Source organism: Solanum pennellii, chromosome 1, assembly GCF_001406875.1.
Source record: "Solanum pennellii chromosome 1, SPENNV200".
Classification (NCBI taxonomy): Eukaryota; Viridiplantae; Streptophyta; class Magnoliopsida; order Solanales; family Solanaceae; genus Solanum; species Solanum pennellii.
In genome coordinates, this window is record NC_028637.1 from 21,543,047 (window position 1) to 21,555,637 (window position 12,591).

The window sequence follows — 12,591 nt, forward strand, 5'->3', positions numbered from 1 at the left end:
TCGGATCATTCGTTTTTTATTTATCGTCGAGGTGCTTCTATGGTTTACCTCTTATTGCATGTCGATGATGGAATTTTGATTGCTTCCTCGGATAAGCTCCATCAGTCGATCATCTCTCGCCTTAGCTCGGGAATTTGCTATGAAGGACTTGGTCCATTTGAGCTATTCTCATAGAATTGTAGTCACTCGTCATGTCAGTGGTTTATTTTTAACACAAAATAAATATGCTACAAAGATAATTGAACAAGAAGGCATGTCATCGTGTATGTCATCTGCTACTCCAGTGGATACAAAACCGAAGCTAAGGACTACTACGAGCAAACCATTTGGGAATACCTCTCTTTATATGAGTTTTGCGAGAGCACTTCAGTACCTTACATTCACAAGACCCAATATTACGTATGCCATACAAGAGGTATGCTTATTCATGCATGAACCGAGGGAGGATCACATGCATGCACTTAAGCGTATTTTGTGCTATATACAGGGTACTCTGAATTTTGGTCTTCACATGTTTTAGTCCTCCACCTCAACACTTATTTAGTATACTGATGCTTATTGGGGTGGATGCCCTGACACACGACGTTCAACGTCGGGTTACTGTGTCTTTTTGGGTGATAACTTGATCTCTTGGTCCTCTAAATTTCAGGCGACCTTATCCCGTTCTAGTGTAGTGGAAGAATATTGAGGGGTAACCAATGTAGTTTCTAAGTCATGTTGGTTGCGAAATTTGTTGTTGGAACTTCATTGTCCTATACAACAGGCTACATTGGTTTATTGTGATAATGTCAGTGCCATATATCTTGATAGTAATCCGGTTCATCATCAATGTACTAAGCACATTGAAATGGACATACATTTTGTCCGGGAAAAGGTGGATCGCGGCCAAGTTCGCATAATATATGTCCCCTCGCGTTAGCAGATTGCAGACATATTCACCAGGGTCTTCCTTTGGTGTTATTTGAGGAATTTCGGGACAGTCTTAGCATTCGGCGACCTCCCGCTTCGACTGAGGGGTGTGTTATATGATGAATATATTCTGATATATTACCTGTATTAAGTGAATATTTAGTTCCTACTTATAGTAAAGGGAATATATAGTTTTCTAGTCTTGTATTGATTGTATATAAACCATTTGATATCAATGAAATAGGCAAGGGATTAAACTCTTTCATTTATTTTACTTCTCGATCTTTGTCAACACTTAAGTTTATCCCTTTAGATCATCTCCTTTCGTTACTTTCTGTTAAAAAATAATTGATTAAAAATGATATTGATAGTGAGTAAATAAATCAAAATTAGAATTTACTTAACTTAGTAAAAAATTGAATATTATTTGAAAAGTCTTTCAGTCAAATCGTCAGTCAACCGCGAGTTAGCGGGCATTCCGAGGGCCTAACACCTTCTCGAATGTACATTTGAACTTCGAACCATTTTTCAACTGATATTATTTGTTTAAATCTCTTGAAAATAATTATAAGGGTTTTTCTTGATTTTTTTACTAAAATTTAAGTGGCGACTCTGTTAAATTTGAAAATTAATTTCTCTTAAATCATAAGATTAATTTATTTTTCAAAACTTAGTCATTTTTTTTATATTTTACGCATGCACAATGCACTGTGGCTGGGCATGAGAGGAAGCGGCGAACGAGGGAGTGATCGAGGTAATCTATTATTGGCCATATATGTGAGACGACATAGAATGCTGAATCTAGAAATGTCTAGTTTGTCAACATGACAAGGTGGAGCAGAGGCAGCCAGGAGGGCTACTTGAGCCACTACCTATAACAGAGCACCCATACCTATGGTAGAGCGTTACCATGGACTTCATCACTTCCTTATGCAAGTAAGACACGTACGGAACAATAATTATCGTGGTGGACAAATTTTCGAAATATGCTAGTTTCATGCCTGCCACAGCCGGTTGCATCACTAAGGAGGTGGTCATGCTATTTTTCAAGAACTTTGATAAATATTGGGGGATGCCAAGACATATCCTTACTGATCAAGACAATTGCTTAACCGGAACTTTTGGTGCGATTTATTTGAATATTTGGCATGGGGATTCACTTCCTCACAATTTTCCACCCACAACACAGACAGGTAAGCCGAACACGTCAATTCCTCACTAGAGTGCTATTTAATGTAATATATAAGTGCGGACTCAAAGGATTGCGCCAGACTCCTAGAGATAAAGATATTTTATTACAATTTTCAAATTAGTGAGTCCACCGGTCGCACTCCATTTTAGTTCGTGAGTATCCAAAAACCCTAAAATCCATATTTGTTACATGCTCCTTTTGATGGAAAGATTTTTGGACACTACCATCTTTCCAAATGATTGGGAAAAAAAATCAGCACTCCCAAGGCCTACTTAGACAAGGCAACCAAAAGGATGAAGAATTTGTTGACTGCAATTGGTTTCCCAGAGATTACCACGTTGGAGACATTGTATTGATGAAGTTCAACACAATATAGTTCAAAGCTCAAAGGGACATATATCAGAACTTATTGTGAAAATATGAGGGCCCATTCAAGATCATTACTAGGTAGGCAAGATCTCCTATGAAGTGGAGTTACCTCCACACTTCAATATCCATTTGGTCTTTCATGCAAGAGTCCTCAAGCCATACCATGAGGGCAAAGATGATCTTAGTCGGAACTAGTCAAAATGGGCAACCATAACTATCACCGCTTGCATGATTGAGAAATCGAGTACATGATAGACTATCAAGCAAGAGGGAAGTGAGGCCATCAAGTAAACACTATATTTCTTGTACATTGGAAGGATCAATCTTCAGAGGAGGCCAAATAGGAGAGATATGAAGATTTCTGGATGTTTAAGGACAAAATTGGGAGCTCTTGTTGCAATGCGCCACACCCATTGTCAAAAAGTCGGGAAGAGTGTCATGTCCTTCATCTTCACTGATCAAATTTGGCATCAGAATAAGGGAGAAGATTCGAGTTGTGGATAGGTTAGTAGAACACTCTAATACTCACTGGATATTTTCAAGAAGACTTTAGAATTCCCAGAACTTGTTGAGAATTCTAGAATAGAATTGATGTATAAATATTGTAATGACTTGTAGAGCAAATATTATTTACACTTAGGTCCTTAGGAGGTAGTATAAATAGAGGACCTCTCATTTGCAAACTGATACAATCAAATTTAAAGAATTTCCACAAATTAATACAAAGACTTCTTCCAATGTTTTCCCAGTCTTTTTTGTCTTGCTTGTATTCTCTTAGAAATCTTAGTTTGAAAAGTCTTACTTAAGCTTACACTACAGTGAAAATTCGTGAGTAATTTACCAGATGTCGCATGGAACACAAGTAAGACTCTAGGATTGTGACACATAGCATATGAAAAATATAGGACATAAAAGAAAACTTGCTCTTCTATTAATAATAAAAATATTTTTTCTATATTAATGTATATATGCAACTTATTAAATGTTGATACATTTAATACTAGAATTTTGGTAATGTGAATGAGAATGCTTTGTATACATAGACAATAATGATATTAAAACACAGTTTAAGACTGTCTCACAAAAATTTGATGTCTCAAATGTCAAGTTCTTGTCCCATGAAAATTTTTGGGTCACATGGTTCACTTAACAGTCTTGCTGGATAGAATATTAATTGTTGAGGTCCAATAAACAATTCCAGAAGAGGACTTATGCTTAGTAATGTAGTATATTTGTTGAAACCAGTATCAATAAAGGTTACTCTCTAGCAAGGGACTGAAAATCATCTCCAAGAATCATCGGGGATGTAGTTCAACTCGATCCAATTTCTCAAAATCCTTAACACTACAATATATCTGCCTTTGCAGATCTAGAAGGAATGAACAATGTACTTATGCAGGCTAGCCTTAACTGCAATTTTAGCATAACATCAGTATTTGAAATTGAGATGTGTTGTAACAACATAACCTAGAACTATATCTCCAAGAAATTTTGAGTGGTAATAGCATCTTGGTATCTCAGGTAGCATGTAAGATTTGTGACTTAGCACTTTAACAAACAACAAAGGGTCATAAAACTTGTAATGTAGCTGTGGTTTCCAAGCGTCGTGCATTGACTAGCTTCTTAACATTCATGAGAGAGTGCCTTAGTATAGGTGCATCAATAAAATCAATGTCCATCCCGATCCATTTCATAAATGATAAAGTTACTACTTCCCCGCCTGAGCTGAGGTAGGTACTTCTTAGTGCCTCAACAACATCATCTACTCTCTTACTTCTAATCTTCTACTTTACCCTAGTATACATTTTTACCGAAGGAAAACTCTTTGAAAAAGTTTTGAACTTAAGAATTATCCCTAGGAATGAGCTCCATTTTACGATTGAATGGTTCATTACGGATAAATCTCATAATTTTATGAGGACATCCAAGCTTGAACAATGCAACACTGAAAATTATTTTATTTTTCTTAATGCTGAAAGACCCTCATGATGATTTTCATAAGTCTTAAACAGTTGTAAATTGATATCATATTTGAGAAAAAAGTCTCCAAGTTACCAAAGTGATTCAAAATGAAACTTCTGGAGACATTTCATTATTGTCATCACTTCCAAAACCTTAGCAGTTGGGATTGTTCACACACAATTTTGACCCTCGACGATACCAATTAATTGACGATCTTCCTGATTCTAAATAATTCAAAACTATTGGTTTTATAAAGTTTAAAATGCTTTACGTTATTTGAAATTAATCTCGTCGCTCATTATAAATTGCAATTCATCTCGAGAAATTTTATTTTCTTTAAATATTCTATTATGGAATTTAGTTATATAATAGTTTACACTTTTAAATCAATTGTAATTACGCCAACTATTTTATTTCGTTAAAATTGAGAAGCTCATTAAATTGATCTTCTTAGCCCTTATGTATGTTTAGCCGGCTAATTTCGAATTAGCTAATTTGAATGTCCATTTTAGCAAAAGGGCTCGTTTTCCTGTATTTTGATTCGATTATCAGGCCCAACACCACTTAAATTTCAAACTCATCCCTTTCTCTAATTCAGCAATTTCCAACCCAGCCCACAAAATAAACGCATCCCCCCCATCAGCTGCCTCAAGCCCAATCATCCCATCTTTATTCCTCTAAGACCTGACCTGCTTCCCCTTCTTCCACACAGAGAACAGCCAACAAAACGCGTGAACATCTCCAGCAATGACAGACGCTCCTCGTCCGTCTCCACGCTGTAGCAATTTGACGAAAGTTTGCATCCAACGTTCACCAAGCACACGAAAATTTCACAATGAACATAAACGACGTCAACAGTAGATATGTTACTCGATTGCACGAATTCACAATGAATTCGAGGATCGAAAAACTGTTTCAGGATATCTCGAGAAAACAACTAATAGTGAAAGAAGAAGAAGAAGAGGAAGAGAGATTAGAAAGAGAAAGAATATTCTGTGTATTTTTATATCATGTATAGAATTGTATTACACTTTATATAGAATTGAAATTACAAGTGAAATGGATTCAATTCATTCTAACTAATTCAGTTATTTTGATTTCATGTGCCCAACTAACTAACTTTAACTACTTTTATCACTAACTAATAAATGGAATCTCTTATTTATGTAACAGTACTTTCCCCCAATAGAAGATCCTTGTCCTCAAGGATCAAACAACGGAAACCTGGTCTTCAAAACAGTAGCAAATTCCCAAGTGGCATTATCAGCAGGAAAACCACACCACTTGACAAGCACTTGAGCAACAGCCTTGTTACCCCGCTTGACCATCCTTCGCTGCAACACTAACTCAGGTTCAGGTTAATGGCGACTAGCCAAATCAATAGTAGGAGGATAAGAAATATGTGTAGGCACTTCATAGCACTTCTTTAAGAGAGAAACATGCACAGTAGGGTGTATTTTGACATAACTAGGTAATAAGAGAGTGTAAGCAACTGGACCAACTCTCCGTAAAATCTGAAATGGACCATAGAACTTTGCACCCAACTTATGAGAAGTATGGTTGGAAATAGTGGCCTGATTGTAAGGTTGGATTTTGAAGTAAACCCAATCCCCTACATTAAAATTTCGGTCACTCCTATGAGAATCATCTTGTTGTTTCATCCTCTGTTGAGCTCTACTCAGATGATGTTTAAGAAGTTGTAATTTTAGTTCTCTACTAACTAATGTACTATCAATCTCTGCTGAAGATGATTCCCCTGGCAGATACGGTAAATGGAGAGGTGGTGGTCGACCATACAAGGCCTCATAAGGAGTGGTTTGAATGGCTGAGTGGTATGAAGTATTGTACCAATACTCAGCCATTGACAAACAATTAACCTAATTCGAGGCATCCTCATGACAGTAGCATCGCAAATATGTCTCCAAACACCTATTTAACACCTCAGTTTGTCCATCAGATTGAGGATGATAGGCAGTAGAAGTATTAAGTTGTACTCCTTGGATGGTGAATAATCCTTGCCAGAATGAACTCAAGAAAACAACATCTCTATCACTAGTAATGGTCTCAGGTAAGCCATGTAGCTTAACAACATTATCAAAAAACACCTGAGCAACCGACTGAGCAGTATAAGGATGTTTAAGAGGAATGAAATGTCCGTACTTACAAAGCCTGTCCACCACTACTAATATCACTTCATAGCCATTGGATTTAGGTAATCCATCAATAAAATCCATGCTAATTTGTGACCAAACCACATCAGGAATAGGAAGAGGTTGTAGTAAGCCAGGATATGCAGCAAGATCAGACTTAACTTTTTGACAAACATCACACCTTTGAATAAACTGTTTTACGTTAGTCCTCATATGCTTCCAATAGAACAAAGTGAGAAGCCTTTTTAGTGTAGCCTCCACACCTGAATGACCTCCTTGAGAACCTGCATGCCATAATGTCATAATCTCAGTCCTAAGACTTTGATCCTTGCCAATTACAAGCTTCCCTTTTCTTCTTAGGTGACCTTGGGACCAAGTAAACTGCTTATGAGTAGTGGGATATGTCTGTAATTCTGTAATGAGTTGTTGAAGTTCAGCATCTGAAGACCAACTATCTACTATAGCTTGGAATAAATCAGTACCAGCAGGAGACACAACTAAAGCTAATAATTCTGCACCAGAAACTCTAGAAAGGGCATCAACGACCTTATTATGAACTCCTTTTTTGTATTCAATCGCATAGTCAAATGGCATCAACTTGGTTAACCATAACAATTGAGAATTTGTGTGTAGTTTCTGCTCCATAAGGAACTTCAGAGCCTTCTGATTAGTCCTTATGATGAATTTTTGTCCTAACAGGTACTGAGACCACTTAGTTACAGCCTGGACTATGGCTAATAGTTCTCTATCATACACAGATAGGGCAGCATGTCGTGGAGATAAAGATTTACTGATGAAAACTATAGGATGTCCTTCCTGCATAAGAACAGCTCCTATTCCATATCCACTAGAATCTGTCTCCACCACAAAAGTCTTGGTGACATCAGGTAATGCTAATATAGGGGCCTGTGTTAATGCAGTCTTAAGTATGTTAAATGCTATCTGCGCTGTATTTGACCATCTAAAATTATTCTTCTTAGTTAAGTCAGTCAATGGTTTGCTTATCATGCGAAAACCCTAGATAAATCTTCGCTAATACCCAGCCAACCTAAAGAAACCCCTTAGTTGTTTAAGAGTGTTTGGTATAGGCCAATTCATACGGCTTCAACTTTTTGTGGATCTGTAGACACTCCTTCAGATGTAATAAAATGGCCAAGGTATTCAATTCGTTGCACCCCAAAGAAACACTTGCTTTCCTTAGCTATAAGTTGATACTTCACCATCTCTACAAAAACAGATCTCAAGTGTCTAACATGATCTTCCATACTTCTACTGTAAATCAGGATATCATCAAAGAAAACAAGCACATGTTTCCTGAGATATTTCTGAAAGACAAAATTCATTAGACCTTGAAAAGTAGCTGGTGCATTTGAGAGGACAAAAGGCATCACTAAGTATTCATAGTGTCCTGAATGAGTTCTGAAAGCAGTCTTAGGTACATCGTTTGATGCCATTCTCAATTGGTGATATCCAGACCTCAGGTCTATTTTCGAAAATATCTTTGATCCTCCCAACTCATCTAAGAGATCCTCAACAATAGGTATGGGAAACTTGTTTTTTACAGTGAATTTATTCAAATCCTTGTAGTCAACACAAAGTCTCCATGACCCATCTTTTTTTCCAACCAATACAACAGGAGATGTAAATGGACTACAACTAGGCTGAATAATCCCCTGATCTAACATCTGTTGAACTAACCCCTGAATAACATCCTTTTTAACTGAAGGATATCTATAAGGCCTCTTGTTCATAGGTTCTGTCCCAGCTTTCAACAGAATTCTATGATAAAAAACACCTCTTGAAGGTGGTAAACAATTAGGTTCTTCAAACAATTTTTTAAATTCAGATAATAAGGCTAAAAGACTAGGATCACCTTTCATGTCCTGCACATTGTCTGTCTCATGAGCTTTCACTTTTTCACTTCCCATTGGCATTACATGAATCATACAAAGTTGAGATTGATTACCTGACTGTTTTGCTAACTTCCCAGCACCAACAGTTAACATCTGGTTGCCAGCTCCCCCAAGTAAATGCTTCCTTCCTTTGTACCAAAACTCCATGGTCAGATTCCTGAAGTTCATCTTTATATCTCCTAAAGTGAGCAACCACTGGACCCCCAAAACTACTCCACAACATCCAAGTGGCAACAGTAGGAAATCAGCTGTACATTCAGCTCCTTGGAGTAGCCAAGTAATAGTGGTCATCTTGTCCACCCTCATGTTGCCATTTGCTGCAGCAACCAACTGAGGTGAAGTAGACCTGATCTCACAACCTTGTTGACCAACCAACTCAGGTTCAATAAAATTGTGAGAACTGCCAGTATCTATCAAAATGTTTAATCTCTTCTTTTGAATGATAACCGGTCACTTTCAAAGTTCTATATCCTAATGATCCATTTAGCGCATGCATAGATATCTCCATATGTTCTGCAGGTTGGACCATTTCCCTTGTATTAAATCCCTTCTCATGTATTTGCCTTTCCTGTTCCCCCATCAGACATTCACTTTCTCGGAATTCCTCTGTTTCATCTATTTCTAACAGATACAATTGTTTGGAAATCTTACACTTGTGTCCAGGAATGTACTTCTCATTGCAGAAATAGCATAATCCTTTTGATCGTTTCTCATTCATCTCCTCTGCGCTTAGTGTTCTCCTGTTCATTCCTCTAGGCCCGTTAGAACCCCCAAATCCAGGTGTAGGAAGAATAGGTTTGCTGTTGTAATTTCTTTGTTCTGTGAATTTTCTTGAATTTACTTGAGAATTTACTTGTGCGGGTTGTCTAACTGCTGCTATATAAGCCTCTTGTAGCCTTGAACTTCTGTAAACTTGAGCCAATGTAGAGAGGTTAGTCACTTTCACAGCAAGATTCAGTTCATGCTTCAGTCCTCCAATGAAACAACTAATAGCATTTTCCTGTGATAAATTCACCCTTGTCAAATTCATTTCAAATACAGCTTGGTATTCCTTCACACAACCGATCTGTTTAACCTTCTTGATCTCGTCCATGGGATCATCAAAATCAGTCCCAAACCGTTCAACCATAGCCATCACATATTCATTCCAAGTAGCAGGTTGTAAGTACTGTCTGTATCTCATGAAAGAAAGATGCCATTGGATGGCTTCTCCTTCCAGTTGCATTGCAGCCACTGTTACATTTTCCTCTGCAGCTACATTTTCCATGGAAAAAAATTGCTCAATCTTGAACAACCACGATCTCAGATCTTCCCCTGCAAACCTAAGGAATTCCATTCGGGACCATCTTGAGAAGTTTGAATGATGGGTGTTGTAACTGGTAGGACTCCTGGGTCTGTGACTTCTCTCCTCAGAATGATGAATTCTTTCATCAAGATGTCTTGCAGTTGAAGGACCACCTTCTACAGGAGTTCTCTCCCTCCCAGACTCTCGATTAGTGATCAATTTGTTCCTTCAATTCCATGACCACTTGATCCAACCTCTTCAGGTTTGTAACTTCCCCTGCCAACGTTCCCATTTTTTCTGCCATATTCTGCATCATTTCCTTCAATTCCCCCATTTCTGTTGGAGAATTATCAGAAGATCTTGTTCCTTTCGCCATTAAAAATCCAAGGATAGAAGGCTATGATACCAATGTTACTCGATTGCAGGAATTCGCAATGAATTCGAGGATCGAAAAACTGTTTCAGGATATCTCGAGAAAACAACTAATAGTGAAAGAAGACGAAGAAGAGGAAGAGAGATTAGAAAGAGAAAGAATATTCAGTGTATTTTTATATCATGTATAGAATTGTATTACACTTTATATAGAATTGAAATTACAACTGAAATGGATTCAATTCATTCTAACTGATTCAGTTATTTTGATTTCATGTGCCCAACTAACTAACTTTAACTACTTTTATCACTAACTAATAAATGGAATATCTTATTTATGTAACAAGATACCAGGGACAACACTTGAGCGACATACGCGATGAAAAAGCAATGCCAATACAAGAATTAGTATGCGTACAACTGTTCGACCTTTGTCGTTCTCTCTCAATGTCTCTCTCACTCGTACGATTTTCAGCAGCAATGGACCATGCAATTTCCTCCTCGCAGCCTAAGATGATGACACATCCTCATGCCAAAAATTGGATTCGATCCAAGCCCTCAAAGCCTTGTCCTCGTCCGTATTTCAAGGGATGTGGCGTCCTTTCTTCGTCCTGGCAGAACTTTTTTTCCGCCCTTGGATGAAAATTTGAATTTGGGAACTGAATGTGGTAATCCAACCTTGCCCTTTTCCCCCTTAAATTGGTAACCTTAGCAGCCTTCCTATATAAGTTCTTTTGTTTCTTGTACGAGGGTTTTTTTTCTTGGGGAAGAAAGTTGAGAAAATTAGCAGAATAAAAACATTCTTAGCAGCTTGAGAGAAATAGGATTCGTAGTCTTTCCTTTGTTCGAAAATTTGAAACATGAGTTTGAAGTCACGCTCGCTTGTTCATATTTCGAGTTTATTTCTTTAGGTGTGAAGGTTCGCAGATTCCTTGCTTTCCCATCCCCGTTTGCCACCCCGAAAAAGGTGAATTTTCCCTTTAAATTTTGGCTCCTTCCAAATATTGTTTTGATTGTTTCCTTGAGTAATTTTGTCTCTTGATTGGTTCATTACTGTTGTATGTTAAAGTTTGATCGATTTCGAATGGGGTTAACCCAGTCGACTAATGTATGAAGTGTATCTTTATTCTTTGAGTATCTCATCTTTAGACATCTATGGAGATCGTGAATAGAACATGAGTTTTTTTGTTATCGTTATAAGGACCATATTACTGTTAAATTTTGTTTGTAAAGATTTCAAGCATTATCATGTTGCTCTTTTAGTGTTGTCCATTTGAAAATATGGCTGGACTTTGGAAGTGTAGGCAGTGTGTATCTTGAAGCTGTCTTACATTTGTTTGGTTTAATATAACCTTTTCTCTCATGTCTCTGTGTCGCATTTGTCCGTTTATGCGTGATATGGATGTCCCCGGAGGTCGTTTATTGTTCAGGAAATATAGAGTTTCGCTCACTGTTTGTTTTAATTCATTGTGGTTTAATTAAGTCGGTCTTTCCATGTTGATTCGATTATCTAGGAGGTTAATATGATGTCCTTTGTTTCAAAATTTTTGGAAGAAGTTTGGTGCTGATGTTCATGTCTTTACTAAGAGAGTGGAACTGGTTAAGTGAAATATTTTAGTTCGATTAACTTTTCAGTCCATTTCATAATAGGAAATATATCATGCTGAATGGTCTCGTCCTTTTCGTTCATTGTTGAAATTTGTCCTTAGTTCGAGTAGTCTTTTTTATACCTATCTCTATCTTGATCCCCCCTTTGTTATTCTTTGCATTGTTATGATTATATCACTTCCAATTTAGCATAAGCAATTGATGGCATGAAAGTCGCGTGTTAATATATGTTTATGGTAATAGTGGACTACACGGGCATTTGAATTATCTATTTCGGTGGTAATTTCTCTTGAATAGATGGAAACTGTGGGCATTAGTTTGTTATCATTAGAGTGAAATTAGCGTGATACACTCACTTTCTATTGGTGTGTTGAAATGTGGTGAATACCCTCTGTTTTATTTCTTATGGGGGTCAAATGCCTATGCTACAGGTTTTCTTACAGATTTTCTGTTCCCAGGGGATCAAATGTTTCCTTTTATTTGTCTCTTTTATTTTATGGGTCATATATATCTATCTCTCTATCTATTTATCTATCTATCTATCTATATATATGTGTGTTTCATTTGTTTTTTTAAATTTATTTTATTTTTAATTATAGCGAGTAGTATAATATATTAATTCATTTTCCTATATTATTGCATGCGAAAATGTGTCGGGGTTCTCATGGATACGGTCTATGCATTTCCTATTGGGCCACAAAAGCCCAAATCTCTACTCGGTCAAGCCTTGGCCATACATAGCTTTTCTCCCTTAGGTAATTCCGAAAGCTGGGAATACATGTAGACCTTTTCTTATTTCTTATCTGTCCTTAGCAGCTCACTTAGTATATA

The 12,591-nt window shown here is 37.1% G+C and overlaps 1 protein-coding gene and 1 pseudogene across 1 annotated transcript; both read right to left on the reverse strand.

Annotated features, from left to right (window-relative positions):
- Window positions 1–3,765: 3,765 nt before the first annotated feature.
- Window positions 3,766–6,294, reverse strand: LOC114074894 (annotated as a pseudogene).
- Window positions 6,295–7,676: 1,382 nt separating this feature from the next.
- Window positions 7,677–10,156, reverse strand: LOC107018569. The gene is made up of 3 exons (XM_015219081.1): window positions 10,065–10,156; window positions 8,943–10,006; window positions 7,677–8,854 (listed from the first exon to the last, which is right to left on the reverse strand). The coding sequence occupies exons 1-3, from the start codon at window positions 10,154–10,156 to the stop codon at window positions 7,677–7,679; spliced, it is 2,334 nt and encodes a 777-aa protein (XP_015074567.1).
- Window positions 10,157–12,591: the final 2,435 nt, after the last annotated feature.

Excerpts from the sequence above, each read along its gene's own strand:
- LOC107018569 (XM_015219081.1), bottom strand. The coding sequence starts at position 10,156 with ATGGCGAAAGGAACAAGATCTTCTGATAATTCTCCAACAGAAATGGGG. Across the intron at positions 10,007-10,064 it reads ATGGCAGAAAAAATGGGAAC|GAACAAATTGATCACTAATC; the intron begins GTTGGCAGGGGA and ends ATGGAATTGAAG. Across the intron at positions 8,855-8,942 it reads TAGAACTTTGAAAGTGACCG|GTTGTGAGATCAGGTCTACT; the intron begins GTTATCATTCAA and ends TTGGTCAACAAG.